The 21,472-nt window shown below is 39.5% G+C and overlaps 1 protein-coding gene across 5 annotated transcripts in view; it reads left to right on the forward strand.

Moving 5' to 3' along the window:
• Positions 1–21,472, forward strand: part of WT1 (WT1 transcription factor) — a 250,847-nt gene that overhangs the window by 49,890 nt on the left and 179,485 nt on the right. For 3 of the 5 annotated variants that reach the window (XM_085648255.1, XM_085648257.1, XM_085648258.1), the window contains exons 2-3: positions 11,534–11,656; positions 13,650–13,752. In XM_085648255.1, the coding sequence (XP_085504381.1) occupies positions 11,534–11,656; positions 13,650–13,752 (226 nt within the window). The remainder of the gene's footprint in view (positions 1–11,533; positions 11,657–13,649; positions 13,753–21,472) is intronic. The other 2 variants (XM_085648256.1, XM_085648259.1) reach the window with 1 other exon arrangement.

Here is a 21,472-nt window from a genome sequence, read left to right on the forward strand (position 1 = left end):
CCTTTGCTGGGTGAGTCCCTCAGACCTTGCTTGTCTGCAATGCTGACCTTCTTCAATTTCCATGAGACTTGCAGTTGCCAAGGCTTGTTGGCTCCAATCCGGTTGCCAACACCGCAGTCAGCTGCAGACGTTGTGGGACACTCCGAATCCAGCTGCTGGTCATCATCGATCCCTCCTGGACCTCGTGAGCGAAGAGTCAAAACACCATCGATGACCTGAAATCACCCAACATCTGTGGTCATCCATCTTCCTGGCCACCGGTCACTGGCAAGTGACTTTGAACACTGTCCCTTCAATTTTCAGGTCATCTGCATCTCGAATCCACCCTTGGATTCCACCGGACACTTCTTCAGTCGACGCAAGCAGCAAGTCTTCTTTGGTCTCCATAGAAAACAGCGACGCGACCCGACACCAAAAGACACCTATGCACCCGGCTTCCCTGGGTGAGGTAACTCGTGCACTCCGGTGCCCTAGTGTGTGTTGGCCCTCGAATTACTTACCTTGTAAGTGGCTTGTTTGTAGACTTCCTCGAACTACCCTAAAACTTAAAAATCAAACCTCGACTTTCGCCATTGTAATCAATAGGGAACCCATGGCTGTGTTCACACACTGCATGCGTCTCCCGTGGGTCTGTTACTTACCTGCTTTCACTGCAGCAGTGAAGCCCCATCTATTCTACAGGCCCTAGGCCTTGTCATTTTGCAAGTCAACTTTCTTAACCCATTTTTTTAGAATATGATCTGGTACGCCCCTAGGGCTCCAGCCATATTTGTGCTTAACTTATTGTGAAACGTTGATATTTCAATGTGTTCCTGGCTTCTAATCTCATAAAGAGATTAGTAGAGTGTGTCTAGTAATAAATACATATATATTTGATATATATACCTGTGTGGTGTCCTTTCATTTGGTAATTCAAGAGATTATAAGGTAAAACAAGCTGCTTTATATTCCTCTGAGACTTAGCCTGAAGGCTGCTCTCCCAAGCTACCACTAGGATAGCTTTCTTTAAAAGGTTGTCTTAAACCTATCTACCATAAGAGTCGAATTGGACTGGTGCAAGGTGGCCACTATAACTAGTGACCAGCATATGCCTGGCCAACTTCTCACACTACGCTTCTTAATTCTTCCCTCACCTATTATTATTATTAAACTTGTAGTGCGCGAAGCTACCCCAGGAGTAGAGAAAGATACAGTGGAAACATTAGCAGAGTTTTAAAAAAAGCAGGTTTTTAGTCCATTACGAAAAGCTAAGAGAGAGGCTGAGTCTTTCAAGGCCAAAAGCAGAGTGTTCCATAGTGTTGGCACCCCCTTTGACTCATCCCAAAACTCATTTTACTAATGCGATCTCTGTAATCCATTTCTAGAGATCCTCCCCTCCTCCATCTCTCCCTATACTCGTCTCAAACCATATCTTAATACTATCATCTCCCAATAAACACTTTCTAGACTCTACCCTGTTCTATCCCCCCATTATCCTTTTCAATCCAACTAACAGACTCACATGTCCACCGCTCAAGTTAACTCAAATCTCACTGTACTAATCCACCACTAATCCTTTTTGGGTTCCGGAATAGTGTGCTACTCGCCGAAAAGCACTTGGATGCCTCGTCAGGGGTAGTAAGCGCTATATAAATGCAATTACAATTCTGTATCTCTTTGTACACTGTTCAAGCTTCATAAAAGTGTATTAGTACCTAAGAGCAAGGGTGGCAAGGCGTGAGAATGAATTCCGGAAAAATATTTTGAAATGTATTGTGAAGCTAATTGAGAAATATGAGTGGTGTGAAAACATTACAAAAAATACAAGGATCACTTTAGATTCCATAGTTGTAAGGGACATTATGTATGATAAAAATGTTTTCCTAAAGGAAAGAATAGGGCAGCTAAAATAAAAATAAAAAAACCTACTTGTTTTTGTCCTGAGTGGAAGACTGTTGAACAATGTGTCATGAGGCATCCACACTCAAAGTTTCTTATTGTAGAACAGCTTGGCTCTTTCCCTTTGAGCCGCCTCCACTTCAAGGATCATGCTCACCATCGGCTGCTCAGCCTAGTTAGAGGGTGCCAAGAGGCCAGGCAAACGTGAAACTCAATAAAACATGTTATCACTGCAAAATGACACTTATGGAATATTGGTCTAAGTCTGTAGTGAACATGAATGCCATGCATAAACAGATTTGCTTTACAGCATGCACTACCCGTAAGTCAGAAGAGAGTATGGCCAAGATTTACAAAAGTTGATGGTCAGATAAGTATTATTTTGTTAACTCCAAAGCAATGCTAAACCTTTTTGGTGATTAACAAACAAAGGCAAATTGGTATTTGCATTAGTTTGTATGGAAAAGTAACACAAAGCAGCGTGAAACGCTACTTTGCATTACTTTGCGTCAAGAATGTGTTACATGGGGGGTACATGGACGTTACCATGTAACCACCCATGCTTATTAATGCTAGACCCTATCTACTAACAATAGTAGACAGGGTTTAGTGCCAAAAAGTAACGCAGCTGAAAAGTAGGCATTAACAGGAGAAGGGCAAGATTCACAAAGGTTAAGCGTCAGGTTACAGTTACTTTTTTAACGCTAAACTGACGATTAACCTTTTTGCCGATTAACAAACACCGCAAATTAGTATGTGCATTGGTTTGTATGAAAAAGTAACACAAAGCAGCATGAAAGGCTGCTTTCATTACTTTGCGTCAAGGTGGTGTTGCTCGGTTATGAATTTACCTTGAAAAAATTTAAAGATAAGAGGCGTTTGACAAAACAGGAACAAGTTGGTTTAATTAAACACAACGGCTGGAGAACATTGACAGAGCCACGTCTGAAGACAGTCTCAATGTACAGAAGTTTTGGCCGATCATATGTGCAGTTTGTGAGGTACAATAAAACAAGTTCACATTATTAGAGAGCATGTGGGTCTGGGCATAGTCATAAATTCTAAGTACATCCATCTCATAACGGGGAAAGAGGTGGCTCTCGGCCTTGGGAAGAGCTAGTGTGAGCCAGTGTGTAGGTGTCCAGATGTCCGGCATGAGGAACGCTTGATCACTGCGTGTGGTGTGCGAACTGTGTCCTGATTGGCTGAGTGTTTCTAACTGGATATTGCATTTAACTTTGTGGTGTTTTGGGAACGTGAGCCTTTGGCAAACATGTTTTATTGGGGGGCAATTTCCTCGGACCTGTTATGGTGTAGCTTCCTATCTGTGGGATCAATCAGGTTTTTCTCTGGTTGCATGTTTGTCTTCGAGCTGAGTGTAACCCCAGCTGTAACGTATCAATCGGTAGGCCTGGGTTTGGGTTTCCAGGCCTATCTGACCACGTATCTCTGACTCGGGGTGGATGGGGAGGTTATCTTGGGTGAAGTCGATAGCAACAATACAAGTTCGTTAATGCGTGCACATAGAACATGGCAGTCATTGATATCATATTCACTGACATTCTCGTTATCATGTGTACATTTGTCATAGTATATATCGACATTATTTTTACTGGTATTGACATTGTTATAAGTGCATAGTTTATGGCGTACATCAACATTGCATTTATTGGTATTGCGGCTGCTGTGCATGCATATATCATAGTGTACATTGACATTGTATTCACCAATATTAACATTACATGGGTGGTACATGGGCATTCCCATACAACCACCCATGTTTTCTGATGCTAAACCCTATCACTAACGTTAGTAGGCAGAGTTTAGCACCAAAAATTGACTGCTGAAAAGCAGGCGATAATAGAAGAAATATTTTCATTTCTCCATGATTTTCTGACTTTGCATGTGTGCTGCACTGTACAGCACACATGCAAAGTAGGAAAAGGTTTTAAACTTTTCTAGCCATAGTATTTTGGGTTCACGGACAAAATATCGATGTAAAAAATATAGAAGTAAATAATATCGATGAAAAAATATAGAATGCCAAAATATCGACTCCCTATACTCAAACAGGTAAGTACAAAAATATTGTGGGGAAAATATTGATGTTAAAAATATAGTTGTAAAAACTATCAATTAATATATATATATATATATATATATATATATATATATATATGTAATATATTAATAAATATTAAATAAAAAATAATTTTAAAAGAATAAAGTGGATTTAATATACATTCAAACAAATATAACAAATAAATGTAATTTAAAAAAAATTAAACACACGTACATAATTATCAATATATATATATACATATTTACTTTGAAACAATTAATAAACTATTAATTTTAATGTATTTTAAAATTTAAAATTGTATAAAAATATACACATATATGTATATAAATATATATATCAAAAAACCACAGTCCAGCCCCGTACAGCAACTTCCGCCGAGGATATCTGGCATGGACCTCTTTCATTCTCTTTTCCTTACAGAATTACGAAAGACCACATCCAGTTTGCGTTGACCAGTGCAGAAGTTTATTCAGGCAATAATACATCCTGGAATCAACTCAGGCTCAATGCCCGCCATGACGCGTTTCGCTCGCTCTTGCGAGCTTGATCACATGACGCGTTCATCAATAGGGATTACATAAATACAACTGAGTGCACTATTGGCTGTAGACAGTGACTACCAAGTGAATAGACATGAAAAACAGGCTTAAAAGTAAACGGAATTTCCCAATAGAACTACTTGCATACCTTCAAAGTGTGTCAAAACATTACAATTCATAAATGAAATACAAAAAAGCAAGCCATTTAAACCATAGTTGGAAATTGAAATTCATACATAGTGAGAAACCATGTCACCCTAATATATATGCGCACAAATGCAAAAGATTTTTCACTTAAATAAGTAAAATCCAGAACCAGCTATTTCATTATGCCTAAAAGGAATAAAGTGCCAATGCAAGGATATCACGGAATGTACAAATAAAGTGCAAGTGCAAGGATATCACGGAATGTACAAGCAGAATGGCTTCTAATGTTGCAAGTGCATAGGGATTCATGATACATTATCGATCACTTAAACCCACAGATGAAAGTAAAATTGCATGACCATCTATTAGGGCAGAAGGCAGATAAAGTGCAAGTGCATAACTATTTAATACTATGCATAAAAATCAATAAAATCAACCATATTATTAAAAAATAGCCTCAACTCAGTCAATATTTCATAGTAAGTACAAATATTAAAAGGTAATAAAAAGTCTTAAATCAGGATGAATTACCTAAAATTGTAGTCTGTTAAAAAAAGTGCTGAATCATGTGCAAATGTCCATGGAAATAGTGCAAAAAGAGAAATATCAATGTATTTGTGGCTGCAGTAAATCCTTGTCCAAGCCTGAACAAGTATAACAAAATATAATGTCTAAGGTAGACAGAGACAAATATGGAACAGTTCAAAAATAAGATCAGAGTGTAGAGCAAAGTTACTACCTACATTTAAAAATAGCGAGAAACTCAGAGAAATGAACATGATAGTTAGGGTGGGCATAGCATTACAGAAAATTGTGCATATCTTCGCTATTGTTAAGGCCATTGGGCATTCTAGTATCGAGTGATAAGATAAAATGGGTTTCCAATTGTCGGACAGTTTTCTCAGGGTTCCAACCCCGTCCGGGCATGGGAACAGCCCCCAATACTGTGTATTCCAGATCTTTTAGTTTCTTATTGTGGACCAACTTAAAATGCCTGGCCACCGGATAGTTGGGATCGGAATTGGCTATTGCCCTCACATGTTGCAAAATGCGTTTATGCACAGGGAGCTTAGAGCTGCCAATATAATTTAAGCCGCATGTGCAGCGCAGTTTATACACAGCAAATTCAGTGGGGCAAGTCAAATGTTCACTGATAGCAACTTTTTTCTCACTGAACGTTGTAGAGTATTCAGTGCAATTGGTGGCAAAGGTGCAGGCACGACATGAATTACATTTAAAGAAACCATTCTTAGTCAACCAGGAACTTTTAACAGTTATTTCTGGGCTCGACTTAACAAGAGCGTCCCTCATTGATGGTGCCTTTCTGAATGTGATCTCTGGTGTATCAGGAAGAATGGATCTAAGTGTGATGTCTGTCAATGTGATTGGCCATTGAGAATATATTATTCTACGTATCGTCTTTTCCTGCTGACTAAAAGTAGTAATGAATCTTATTTTACTTTTATCATTGTCAGCATCAGTGGGGGGCAAGACCGAGGTGGTAACACGGTCTTTTTTGGAAATCAATAAATCATCCCTGGATAGAGTATTAGCTTTTGCCAGGGCCTGATTTAGCATCATTCTTGTATATCCTCGAGCTAGAAAGTGAAGAAGGGCTTCTTTTTGAGATTTACCACTCAATCTTTTCACTGCAGATACAGCGAATACATAAGAACTCGCCATGTGGTATGCTACGTATAGTGTGATGGGGATGTGCACTTTCACCATGTAAGATTGAATTGCCTGCAGTGACCTTACGATGTAACTTAGTGTGTAGTTTGCCCTCATTCACATAAACAGACACATCTAAGAATTCAACATTAAGTTCATTGATAGTTGCTGTAAATTTCAAATTTAGACCATTACAGTTGATAGAGTTTATGAAATCATTTGCCAAACTTTTGCTACCTTTCCAAATCATGCAGATATCATCAATGTCTCGCCAATAGTACATGATATTTTCATCCCATTCTTTATGATACTCTGCCCTCAGGACATGCTCCTCCCACCAGCCAACGTGAAGACACGAATAGCTGGGGGAGAAGCATGACCCCATGGCGACACCTCTTAGTTGTTGATATGTCTCTTGATTAAAAAGAAAGTAGTTATTATTGAGGCACAGTTCTATCATGGTCAATAGCATGGCGTTGTGTTCCTTCATATCGATTCCTCTTTCAGCCAGGTAGTATTTAGCCGCTGTCATACCATCTCTGTGGTTAATGCTGGTGTAAAGGGATTCAATATCCATTACTACCAGCAGAAAATCAGACTCCCATGCCACCTCTTTGATCTTGCATAGAAAGTCCGTGGTATCCTTGACAAAAGATGGTAAGGAAGAGACATGGGGTTGGAGGAAGTGATCCACATATTTGGACATTTGTTCAAGCAGGCTTTTCTGTGCAGGGATTATTGGCCTGCCAGGCACTGGGACCACCTACTTGTGTATTTTTGGCAAAAAATACAAAATAGGGATGATAGGAAAATTCACTTTAAAAAAATGAAATTCATCTTTTGTTAAGAGCCCCTGTCTTTTCCATTGCATAAGACATTTTACCACTTTGTTCTGTACAAGCCTTATTTCTTGTTTGGACGATTTCCTGTAACAGGAGGTGTCTGAGAGATGACGACTTGCCTCAGTCATGTAATGGTCTTTTTGCCATAAGACGACATTGCCGCCTTTGTCCGATTTATTTATTATAATATCATGTTTTTTCTTTAGTTTGTTTGTAAAAATATACACATATATGTATATAAATATATGCATATATATAAATATAGTATATATGTTTATATAACAATAACATAAAATCTATTTAAAAATTCTATTTGTTCTTTTTACTGTAACTATCCTTTACTCATGTAAAGCGCTCTGATACTTCTGGTCCAGCCAGCGCTATATAAAACCTCTAAAAATAAATAAAAATAAATATTATAAATTAAAACATTAAACTATTTAAAAATCTTTAAACTTAAATTTACCACTCCAGTGAGTGCAACAGTAGGGAAAATGTTGGATTGCAGAGGGGTAAATATTACTATTCCCAGTCCAGTGAGTGCAACAGTAGGGAAAGTGTTGGATAGTGGAGAGGTAAAAATTACTATTCCCACTCCAGTGAGTGCAACAGGAGAGAAAGTGTTGGATAGCAGAGGAGTAAACATTACTATTCCCATTCCAGAGAGTGCAATAGTAGGGAAAGTGTTGGATAGTGGAGAGGTAAAACTTACTATTCCCATTCCAGTCAGTGCAACAGTAGGGCAAGTGTTGGATTGCATAGGGGTAAAAATTACTATTCCCACTCCAATTAATGCAACAGTAGGGAAAGTGTTGGATAGCGGAGAGGTAAAACTTACTATTCCCACTCCTGTGAGTGCAACAGTAGGGAAAGTGTTGGATTGCGTAGGGGTAAAACTTACTATTCCCAATCCAGTGAGTGCAACAGTAGGAAAAATGTTGGATAGTGGCAGGATAAAATTTACTATTCCCACTCCAATCAGTGCAACAGTACAGAAAATGTTGGATTGCAAAGGGGTAACAATTAATATTCTCAGTCCAGTCAGTTCAAAAGTAAAAACAAACAAAATATTAACATCAAAAATAATTAAAAACATGACTTCTATATTTTTACAAACGATATTTCTTACCTTAAATTTGATATTCTTGACCACGATATTCTTGCTGCGGATATTCCTGAATCGCGATATTTCCAACTCGATCTTCGTGTAAGTCAGCATTTCCTACTCGATATTCTGTCTCAACACTAGTATTTTGCACAGGAAGGGTACCCTTCCTGTATTAAACCTACAGTAGACTCAGGCACGCACCCTAGCACTATGGTGCTACAGTGTGGGGGAGGGTGAGAGCCATATCTCTATAGATGTGGCGCTCTCCTGCTCCCTCCCTGTCACGCAACGCAGCACAGCTTTTCTAGCTGCTTCACTGCATTCTGTGATTTGTTTGAGATTCTGGGCCTACATGTTTGTGGCAAAAAAGTTGCAAACTGTCCAAACGAGTAAGAATAATGTTCACTTTGTGTAGTGTTCAAACATTGCTTTCCATTGTGCTATAAAGTTAACTTTATTAACAATATTTATTCAATAATTATAAAAAAAAACAAAAGATATACAAAACAAAGTTATCACGGGTGCTCATTATGCCTAGGTAAACCAGGTCAGGTTTATCCATGCATCTTCTCGGCAAGAGCTCAGTATTCAATCACTCATGGTTAACCCCCGTCAATGCTAAGCTGTGCCTCTGATTCATTCCAATGGCATGAGGTCTATTTTTTTTATTCTACGTGCCAGGCAGGCACTTGTATTTTCTTTAGACTGTGGAAGGGCCTTGAAAGACATTATATTAACAGAAAACAAGTTAAAAAAAAAGAAGATTTATGACAAGGCGAAATCCACCCTCGTTCCCTGCACGGACACAGATGATATCACATCAAGAAAGATGTTTGTCTTGTCGGGGAGTGGTGTGAACAGTAAAAGAACGTCAGGCAAAATAAATGAAGCATGCCCTTCCCGTGGGACAACAGTAGCCCTACTAAGATGGCTGGATTCTGTGGGGGAAATGCTGACCACTAGAGAAACCTCAGAAAGAAAATATTACCTTGTAATTACTTTTTTAGCTGGAGTTGTTTAAACGGCTCCAAGTAATTAATGAAAGTCTGCGTCCAAACGCCTGATTGACGATTGTAGTGTTACACTGGGGTCAGGAACGGAAAGGTGATTCATTTAAATCAGAATTTGCTTGCTGTTTGTTTTTGGCGAGCGATGCTCATTTGCTGTAATGTAGAGTGTTATTTTTAATTTAGCGTCGAATCTTAATTTGCGGTCTCTTCGGAAAGCCCTTAAAACGAGTTTAAAAGGTTAATTCCTGTGTTGGTAGCACGGCATCAATGAGCACAGCAGATGGGACAGCTCCATTTTAATGCGACAGCAATTGAGAAAGCATCCTTTCATTATTGGGACACGGTTCTGCCTTGCCAAACATCAACACTAATATGTTTGTTTTATTTAATTTGTTTCTATTTTTAACCGGAAAAGTTGACATCAGCTTTTGCAGAAGTAACCTCTACATCCTTGTGTCGAAAGTATATCAATGCTAGATGGTGATTTTATGTTATATCAGGGATCTGTAATCAGTAACATTTACAACATTGTATGACTGTTCTCATCCTGTGGCAGTGCTTTATAATAATACTTCTGTACAAGGCTTTGATAATAGCCAGTTAAGAAGCATGGAAAATCTTGTAATATGTGCTTGAGTGATTGAATATAAGAAACCAAGATGGCTTCCGTAAAGCCATCTTGCGGTTTTGGCTGAAGGTCACACAGTTCCCATTGCATCTGACAGAACCTCTGAGGACATTCTGGTAACAGGAACTAGTTATGGAAAAGATTCCACATCCTGTAATTTATCTTCACCATAATATTGTGCAAAGAGCGATAAAACGTTCGAATAAGTTAAGTTTTTTCTTTTTTAACAATGTCCTTGAAAGGACGAGGGTTTCGTGGAGCCACAAATCAGTTTGGACTTTTTTTTGCTGAACTTTTTTTTACAAATCATGAATTGGATAGTTTTCTTTGAATATTGTCATTTGGTGCTTAGTTGTTGAACACATTTCTAATAGAAAACTATACACAACTGGCTGTATTTTAAGGATTCAGCATAACAAAATGCACCAATTAAAGTTTTGGGCAACAGACGTTGAAACTAACATTTTAACATGTCAATTAACATCAGAAGTTAGATTTAGAGTCCTGTCCAATAGGAGCCCTACATTTTTCATGTCAGCTGTCATACCAGCATTCCAATTAAACATCTGTTTGAATGAAGAATTGCATTCCATGGGAGTACTTTCAAAGGCAGTTGCTATGTGAAGGAGGTGATTTTCCTGCTTACAAGTCTATTTTGTGTACTTTTGGAGAACATTTGTTTTCTCCATCAATTCCATCAGATAATAGATACTCTCTGTCGTTAGTTGAGTTGTAGCCAAATAAAAGTATGCTTCAATACTACACAGTGAAGCCTGAATACCATAACAAAGCAAACATGCTGTTTTGTTAAAAGGGATCATGTTATTTTTGTTGATAATTGATAACATTGATAATTTCTTGATCTCACTGTACAGTTTATCCCAAGAATGTTCTACTTTTCTGTAACATTGCCCATATTAGAAACATCAACCAACAGCTTACAATTTATGAGTGGGTACAGGTATTGGATAATTTAGTCATGAGAGAAAACACATATTTGGCATCAGTTTCAAGTCGGAACAAATATGTTTGCGAATTAACATTCTATTTGCAAAATGTAAGGTGTTAGAAGGATGAGCACTGCTTTTTAATTGTGTTGTTAAATTTCAGAGTGTATTGAGCTTTGTTCTCTCTCCCACTCTATCCTGCGGTGGTTTGTTGCTTTAATTAATTTAGAGTTTAATCACATCATTGTATAAGAGTTCGAACATTGTATTTATAAAATATATTATTCTCCAAATGACAGGCTTTGTACATTAACAAATCGCTCCAGATGTTTTCCTATCAAACCTCATAGTGGGGGCTGATCTAAATAGGGTACATCAATTTATTTGGAGCTTTTTTTAAGTGTAAACCGGGCAACTGAATGCTCCTATAAATTTGTTGATCACCAAGCAATGTTACTCACACAATACTTCATCTGTGCAGGATATCCGAGAAGTGAGATATTTTAGTACGTACACAGAGCACCCTCAGAAGCAGAATGCGGTAGGAAAAGTTGGCCATGTGTGATAAGGCATTTGGACGATGTTAGCATGCAGCTTTGTGTGAACTGTTGGAAATGTTTCAGAGGAAGTCAGAAAGTTCAAGGCCAGCAAGTTAACTCCTGTTTCTTTTCTCTTGGAAGGTTACAATGCATTGGCGTTTGATGGAGCTCCAAGTTATGGTCACACTCCCTCTCATCACGTTGCTCAGTTTACAAACCACTCCTTCAAACACGAGGATCCAATGAGCCAGCAGACATCTCTAGGTAACAACTATTAGACCCCTTTGTGGAATGCAAGAGCACTATTGTTGACCCCAACTCACATTGTCTGTTTTAGGATCATTACCAGTGATTCCAATATTATAAGTGATGCTATTCGAAAGGAGGAAAGGCAGTATCAAATGTAAATAAAATGCATTCATTCGCAAAAAATATGTTATGAGCTTTACAGAATAATGGCAAATATAATGCCAACATTTTGAATATTTTACTTTTGAAAAAACATGCCATATATTTCACAACAAAAGGACATCAAGTAGAATAGGCATTTTCGTGCTCTACGTATTCATGTAATATAGCAATCGTACCACCTGTCTGCTATAATACAAAAGGCTTTAAAAAAATAATAATTATAGGACTAACAATAATAACAACAATAACAATATTGATAGTAATGATAATAATAGCAATTTTTATTATTTCGATCACTATTTGTTTGACACATCTTTTCTCTTATAACAGGCTGTTTGTCAATAATAATATTTTCCTTTATGTACTGCGTCATCCCACAGTTTTGCTTTTTTCGTAAGTAAAATATGTTAAAGTTACTGAATTTAATGGTACTGAATGGTTAATATAAGCACTTGTGAACACAATACAATTTGTCTGGAATGTAATTTGGACCAAGGGCTTTGGGAAATTATCAAATTCAAGGAAGAGGCGTCATAGAAAAATTATTATCTTTAAGGAAGAAAGTCCCAATTTCTAATACAGAATGTCATCAATCATTCAATTTATTTTCTTTCTCAAACGTTTCACATGTTACAGCAAAACAAAGGATTACTGCCAGGACATTGTGCACCCATTTGAATAGAAGCATGTCCAATTTACAAATGATACATGCATATCTCTTTGTGATCCCTCTGCGATCATCACACATAGAGTTACACCTAGGTGCAGAGGTAAAATTATTTAAAGTTTATTATTCTTCTTTAAATTGCAAAACATATTTTAATGTATAATATAAATGCTAATTAAATTAGGATATTTATTATAAAGCTAGGACCAATCCAAAATTATAATAATGCATTTTTTTTAATTAAACAAATACATTAAACATGTATTAAAAATGAATTTAAATATGGGAATTTGAGTTATAAATAATAATTTTCAAATGATAACAAAAACCCACCCTCACTACCATTTTCAATTTAATTTACTATTTAGTAAACCTTTATAAAGTCTTATGAATCAATTTATATGACTTTGTAAAGAAATATTAATTTGTTTTTAAAAATTAGATTCATTATTAACTTTCATTATAATAATATAATTCATTATTATTGAAAACAATTTATACATAGATATAATTTAAATATCAAAGTGATTTAATCTATTTAACATTAATTCCTAAGGGGTGTCATTGTATTTATTTAACTCCACTATTTTCTATAGAGAGAGTTGCAGTACCAGTGAGTGGTGCTTAACTTACTCCAAGACTGGGTTGGAGTTCATATACTCCTATTTTGACAAGTTTATGGCTATTGTAACTTTAAAGTTGTAGTCTACGAATAGCAATTATCTTATTTATTTGTGTGTGGATTTGTATTAGCACGTCCCTCCCTAAACACCTGCTTAAAGTTTCCTCAACCTCTACCATTTAGAAGTAGATAGCCCAAATGTTCTCAACATTCCCCCACTCCGTCTCACATTTACAACTCAAACATATACTTATGTGTTCGGAGATCTTTGGCAGCTTAGTGGAGATCTCTGCAATGAAAAGAGGATGTAAAGGTCTTCATCCTTAGGTTTGTAATGAGCATTTTCTAACACATGAGTAATACTACTGTAATACTTGATTTCATACCACAAAATGCAGCTTGTGAATAGGCCCCAAGGATTTTCAGCATACAAACAGATTTTTGCTATTTAATGGTTCATGGTTTCTCTTATTCTATATAAGAAAGCTGTTCTGCAGAAATTATTTTGCAAATAAAAAATGAGGGCAACTCTGAAATGATTTGCTGTTTCTCCACAGCAGATCAGCAGTATTCAGTCCCTCCTCCTGTGTATGGTTGTCACACACCCACGGATAGTTGCACCGGGAGTCAAGCTCTTCTACTGAGATCACCATACAACAGGTATGTACACATTAATTCATTATGTACTAAACACACAGTGACATTAATTAATTGTTATATTGGACACCAGTATTGTTCTTAATGTTTATTTTTGAAATTCTTTCCCCATCACTTTTTATTCTGCTGTATATGTAAAATCTTGAACGCTGACAGACAATACAGTTTGATCAATTCAAACATTCCACCGATTTTTGTATTCAGCATCTCCTATCGTCGCACTTCTCCCTTGCGCCCAACCACCGAGCTTTGTGAGTGTGCTGTATTTCCTAAACATAACATGCTATTGGTGCATGGATGGGATAAACAAAAATTGGGCCTCATTTATGGCATTTTGGCATAGGGCAGGAATGCACCATATTTAAGCAATATGGTGCATTCCTGTCTTTTCTGACTGCACTGGCATCCTAGTGCCAACGTAGGCACCCTTGCACCATGGTGCACGGGTGCTGCTCTTGCAGGCAGGATAGTTCCTACGAGGCGATTTCCTCTTTCAATGTGTGCTGCAAAAGGCAGCACACATAGAAAGAGGAAAGAACTAGGAGACATAAACATATTTCGCCTCGTTACACCTCACCTCTGGAGGCATACAGATTTTACACTCTCCCAGGTTTACATCACTGGGCCAGCAGCAGATTTCATGGGTTTTGCTTAGGGAAATCCACCACAATACTCATGGAACACCCCCTGGGTGCGGAGCAAGGTGACACAGCTAGTTGCGCAGCATCCCAATACTCATGATTTATGAGGCCACTCAAAACCACACAGGGTGGTTTTGGGTGGCTTCATAAATCTTAATGTGAGCCCTGCGTCACACATGCACCCCTTTTATATGCTGCAAAAGTGACACAGGGCTCTCATAAATAAACCCTATTGTTTGCAACATGAGACACAATTAACTCTTCTTCACCTTAAACATTTTTCTAAAATGCCAATTCTTTTGTAACTTTTTTTGCATGACTGCTCGCTAACATTTATATAGATTTAGGACCATGGCAAATATGCCTTAATCTTATCAGTTTCAAATACATTGCAAATCTTTTACCAATATTTTATACTTAAGGACAAAAAGGACCAATCACAGCCCACGTCTCTAATAATTTTATTGCGTTTCAACGTTTTACTAATTAAATAGGGCGAAAGTGGGTCAATTCAGTCTTATTTCCACCACAGTGAAATAGTAATCCTCATTGACAGGTGAACTTTGATTAAAGGAACATTTTATACACTGGTGTAAAATCAATTTGACTAGGTAACAATTGTTTCTACTAGAAACTATTGCTTGCCAATATCTTACAGATAAGGGTATTGTTATAATCTCACTATACTTGGTATGTTCCAATCCCCCTACCTGCCCTGTTACTTGGTATATTCCCAGGGAGTTCACCTTGGAATGTTCAGGTGAATTCCATCAGTCCTGTGAGAGCGGATGGTCATAATAAAATCTACTCGGACTTACCTCTGTGTGGTACTTCAATTCTTCAATATAACACTGGCGACGAACTGTGTAGGGGACAGCTGACCATCTCCCCTTTGTTTATCCTCTCAACCAACGGCTGCGGATCGAGTCCAGCATCATCTTTGGATATTTCACCCACTCGTGTTTCGTGACCAGCCTCTAGTGTAAGCGTCTGCTTTCGACGTTGCTTCGCCTCTGGAGTCCTTGGGGTGAATGGCACTTAGGTTTTTTCCTCCTTGCTGCATTCTTAAGGACGAGATTGCGGTGTTTTCCTCAGCGTGACTGGCCCTTGTATTTGGCTTCCTGTCTCTGTGCTCACACTCTGTATAAGCGTCAGTTTCACCCGGCGCTCCAGCCGCCAGTGAGCCGCGTTGAGACGGAAGCTCTTCGCATTATCTGGGAGCTCCGCCCTGAGGCACCGGCGCATCAGCTACTGCGGGCCTTTCCTGACTGAGCAAGCGTCAGTTTCGTCCGGCGCTCCAGCTGCTTGTGAGCCATCTTTGACGGAAGTCTTCGCGTCGTCTGGGAACTCCTCCCTGAGGCACCGGCGCACCAGCTTCTGAGGGCCTTTCTTCACCGAAGAAGTGTCAGTTTCGTCTGGCGCTTCAGCTGTAAGTTGCCGTCCTTTTCACAGAAGTTTGTGGGATCCTTCCATCTCCTCCTCATCAGGTCTACGGCCTCCTCGTTGTCTTGGCTGTGGGAAACATCCGGACAGTCTTCCCTGAGGTAAATTCATTCCTGGGGGGGGGGGAATTTTGCGGGATCCACAACGGAGAGCCAATAGTTATTGGGTTCCTTCGCCACTGTATTGGGGTCCAGCAGCAAGGGACTGACCCAAGTAGGACGTAGCGTTTCCCAAACCATCCTCCCTCTCCTCCTTTTCACTCCATTATGGGCACACCAGGCATGAGCCAGCCACCATCTTTCCTAAATGACTGTGGGGATCCGGAAATCCACTGGAAAGACTGGACAAAACTGTTTGAGTCCTATTTAATTGCCATGGGAGGGGAAAAGTTTTCAGCATTAAGGAAGCAGCACATTCTTTTACATAACTTGGGCGTGCATGGGCGCAAAGTTTACGAGACTCTTCCTGAACCAGATTTGGAGGATGAGGATGACAATGACGTTTTTGATGTGACTTTAATGAAGCTGGAGGCGCATTTTGGAGATAAGGTCAATGTGGTGTTGGAGAGACATAAATTTTTCAGTAGAGTACAAGGGAAATGTGAATCTATTTCTAATTACATTGCAGCTTTAAGGGGGCTTACGCAATTGTGTGAATTTGGAGAGTTAAATGACTCACTTATACGTGACCAGTTAGTCAGGTGCACAAATAATAGCAGGATTCAAGAGAAACTGTTGGCAAAGAATCCAACCTTAAAAGATGCGGTAGCGATTGCCCAGTCTGTGGAACATACCGCTAAGTGTGTGAAAGAAATGAAAGTTAGGGAGGAGGTTGTCGCATCTGTGCAGGTCGAGGAGCAAAGTAAAGAGGTGCTAAAAGTAGCTGAGAAATGGAGCACTAAAGAGGCTCAAATCCCTAGAGTTAACAAAGATGTTCATAATTTAAAATGTTATAGATGTGGGAGCAGTAACCACCTTGCTAATAACCCGGTATGTACAGCCAGAAGTGTCTTGTGCAAAAAATGCAACAGAAGGGGACATCTGGCGAGGGTGTGCAAAGAGGGAATAAGTAACACTGTAAGTGTGGTGAGTAGTGGTGACGAATCTCGTGCAAAATATGTTTTCCAAGTGAAAAGCACGGCAGTGGGAGGGAGACAGAACTATCCCAAATGTATTGTGTTGTTCGATAACAGACCACTAGAAGTGTTTGCAGATTCCTGTTCCCCGTTCACGCTAATTAATGTACAAGATTATGAAGAATTGCTAGGTGGTTCAAGAGGTGTGTTACAAACTCCAGATATCACACCCGAAGGGTACACTAGAGATCCCATTCCTCTGGTAGGCATGCTAAACAGCCACATAGATTTTAATGGGAGAACTACGAAAGGAAATGTGTACATTGTAGAACATGGAGCAAACCTCCTGGGGTGGCAACACCAAAGGGAATTAGGTATTATACTTGATCCCAGCAAAGAGAATCAGGTGATCTTGATTGACAGAGTTAACAAGGAGGTAGATCTACAATCCGTGTTCCCCACATTGTTTAACGAGGAATTGGGTAAACTACGGGATTTCCAACACAAAATTAAACTTAGATCGGGAGCCAAACCAGTAGTCCACAAAACCAGGTCAGTACCTTTTCATTTGAGGGAGACGCTCAAGATGGAGCTTGATAAGCTATGTGAAATAGGTGTCATACAACCTATTGAGGCTACTGAGTGGCTAGCTCCCTTGGTTTTAGCAGCCAGGGGCAATGGGAAGGGCATTCGCCTATGTGTAGACTTACGCTCTTTAAATGAGAACATTTGGGTAGAGAGGTTTCCTCTACCCAACATCAATGAGATGATAAGCACTATGGGCGAGGCTTGTTATTTTTCAGTAATTGATTTATCTAGAGCGTACCACCAAGTTGAGCTGCATCCCGAGTCGAGACCACTGACAGCTTTCACCTCACCTTTTGGGGCGTTCATGTTTGTGAGAATGCCATTTGGCCTCGCCTCGGCAGCCTCTGTTTTTCAGAAAATAATGCAGCAGATATTAGAAGGTGTCGAAAACACTCTCTGTTTTCAAGACGACATTTTGATGTATGGGAGAACGGAAGTGGAACATGACACCACCCTCCACACAGTATGTCGCAGACTAGCAGATGCAGGGCTTACAGTACAACTAGACAAGTGCAAAATTAAAGTGACGTCTGTGGACTATTTAGGGCACACCATCACCAAAGAGGGATTCAGACCCAAGCACAGTTTAGTCCAGGCCGTAAGTGATGCCCCACATCCAACGAGCAAAGAGGAGCTCAAATCATTCTTGGGGTTGGTGGAGTACATGGCTAAATTTGTAAAAAATTTTGCGGATTTGTGTGTAGGCCTGCGGGAACTCCTAAAGAAGAATTCTGCTTTTGAGTGGAAGCAGGAACACAGCGATATGGTGGAAATAATAAAAGAGCGCATACTAGATTCTCCAGCACTGGGATCTTTTGATCCCAAAAAGAGAACCATTCTAACCACTGATGCTTCTAGCAAAGGATTGGGTGCCATGCTGTCCCAAAAAGGGGAAGGAGGAGAAAGGGTGATAGCGTTTGCATCACGCACGCTGTGTGAGGCGGAACGCAATTACTCTGTCATTGAGAGGGAGGCGTTGGCGTGCTTTTGGGCAGTACACCATTTTAAATTCTTTTTGTGGGGTAGCAAGTTCACCATACACACGGACCATAAGCCTCTTACTTTCATATTTTCATCGAAACAAGCACAGAACATGTCACCTAGAATAAGCAAATGGGTTCTAGGTTTGGAGAATTTTTGTTTCAGGGTTGAATATCTTCCTGGTCCAGAGAATGTGATTGCAGATTGCTTGTCGAGGCTACCGATCAAAGGTGATCTAAGTGAAGAAGTCCTTGATGTACCTATTTGTGCAGTGCATTTACCCTCTCTTACTGATGCGGAATGGGACAAGTGTATGAAGGAAGATAAAACTATGGACATGTTGAAAGATCTCATGGTCAAGGGATGGCCGGAGAAGATTTCTGAAGTCCCTGACAAAGTTAAAGACTTCTGGGAAGTCAGATTTGAACTCTCAGTTATAGCTGGACGCGTACAGAGAGGTGAGAAAATTGTCCCTCCCGAAGGGTTGAGGAAGAGAATCATAAATTTGGCCCATGAAGGGCACTTAGGCAGAAGCCTGACCAAGAACAAATTACGGAGCTGTTTTTGGTTCCCAAGAATGGATTCAGAAGTCGAAATTACAGTGAAAGAGTGTGTAAGTTGTGCGAGGAGTGATAAGAGCAAAAGCATTCATAGAGCTCCTTTGGCCCCTGTTGACGTGCCAAAGGCTCCGTGGACCAAACTGGCCATGGACATCATTGGTCCCATGGACATCCTTGGGCCACAGAAGAGATTCATGTTTGTGTTGGTGGATTACACCTCCCATTGGGTGAATTTCAAATTCACAGCGTCCACCACAACTAATAATCTCATAGCATTTCTAAAAAACATATTTGTCTATGAAGGAATCCCAGCCACTTTGGTAACGGACAATGGAGTGCAGTTCGTCTCAGAATCCATGAGAGAGTTTTTGGAGGAACACAATATAAAACATGAGAGGACTGTTCTCTATTGCCCAAAAGCAAATGGGTTGGTAGAAAGGGCAAACCGCATGATCAAAGAGCACATACAACTTGCTATTGCCAATAATTTGAATGTAGAAGAAGCCTTGAGAGCAGCTATGTGGGCATACCACACTACGCCCAACTTAGTCACAGGGTTATCCCCATTTGTATATCTTAGAGGGAGAGAACCCAGCACCAAAATGTACCCAAGTTGGTTGGGTGGGGGAAAAGGTGTCGTACCTGACTTCGAGCGTGTGGAGGAACGAGTAGTGTCTCACCAACAGAAATACAAGTCATGGTATGATGTAAAACATGGAGCAAAAGATGTGGAGATAAGACCTCAAGCACAAGTGTGTGTTAAAAAACCTGGTAGGGTACAACCTGGAACGAGCAAATTTGGTGCACCACAAAAGGTAGAGGTAACAGGTAAAAGTGTAGTTCGTCTGGAGAACGGACAAACATGGAGCAAAGATAGAATTGTAAATACTGCATTAATGTAAAAGTCTTTGTATTCCTTGCAAAGGGAGATGTGTTATAATCTCACTATACTTGGTATGTTCCAATCCCCCTACCTGCCCTGTTACTTGGTATATTCCCAGGGAGTTCACCTTGGAATGTTCAGGTGAATTCCATCAGTCCTGTGAGAGCGGATGGTCATAATAAAATCTACTCGGACTTACCTCTGTGTGGTACTTCAATTCTTCAATATAACAGGTATTTTTACAGGTTAAATACAAATACAAAGCGAAATTAACAGAAACCACTGAGTACTTAAAAAAAAACTATTCTGAGATTAAAAAAAAGAATCAACTGGAATGGTCTCTTTTCACTTTCAGTGTGTTTCCAAAAACATCACAAGAGCTTTGGGATCCAGTATAAATCATTCATAATTGGTCAACCAGAATTCTCACCTAGGAAGAACTGTAACTGCTTTACTTCCAAATAGCAAATACCTCATCATCGTTCTAAGTAGTTAAGCTTTTATAAATATACAGAGTTAACATGCACAGTTTGTATTGTAAGAAATTGGAATATTATTTGCGGTGGGTGCCAACCCACCTCTACGAATAATCACAACCCATGTCAGGATGAACCCTCAAAGCCACTAAATTAACGTGAGGTCAACACCCTAGTAGGTATGGCCTACTAGGTATGGCACAGAGCACAAAGGCTTAACTTAAGGCAATGTGTAAAATATTTATGCAGTACCAAAACAGTAATTAACTCGTAATGCATAACAAAAAAATCCCAAACCTAATTAGAAAATATAGGGTAAAATGTAATAAACAAAATGACACTGTAATGACAAAAATAGGAGATACTAATTTTAAAGGTTTGAAGTAGGAATTGCTCCACAAAGCACAAAGTGTGCATTATAGTCACTGGTGGCGGGAGACCGGGACCTAGGTGGAATTTGATGCTGACTGTTATAGAGCACAGGTCACACGCCAATCAGGCCCATCCTGGTTAAATATTTTACCTTCTGACTTCAGTCTTCGAAGTTCCAATCCACCAATGGAGTACACTTCTAAAGGCCCCTCAGAGCCTCAGTGCAAGCACATAAGACTCACAGGGTGTTAGATAGCGGCCACCAGCAGGGTCCAGTCTAGGTTCCGTGGCCACTGATCAGCAGGGCAGTTGCAAGAAAGGCCTCATTTAGCTTGTTGTATCCCTGTAGCTTGACAGGAGGTCAACCTCATCACCCTTGGAGTTCACTTCATTGTCCTGGTACAAGAGAAAGAAGGTCCAGATCTTCAGGACTCTTCTCAGGTTGCATAGAGCAGCTTTAGTCCTCTTTTGATCTTTCCTCAGGTCCGTGGTGTGTTCTGAAATTGCTACCTGTAGATGGCATGAGCTAGTTGGTGGGAATGACTCCTAGAAACTCTCTAAGCAATGGGGTACTAAGGACTGAAATCATGTCAATTGATCTCTCGATTCTAAACTTCTCTGTTTACGAGATAAATCTACATTTTACCATATCTTTGGTTTGGGGGGCCAATACATTCAGGGGAATCAAAGAGAGGGCTCAGTCC

This window comes from Triturus cristatus, chromosome 3_2 (assembly GCF_964204655.1).
Source record: "Triturus cristatus chromosome 3_2, aTriCri1.1, whole genome shotgun sequence".
NCBI lineage: Eukaryota > Metazoa > Chordata > Amphibia > Caudata > Salamandridae > Triturus > Triturus cristatus.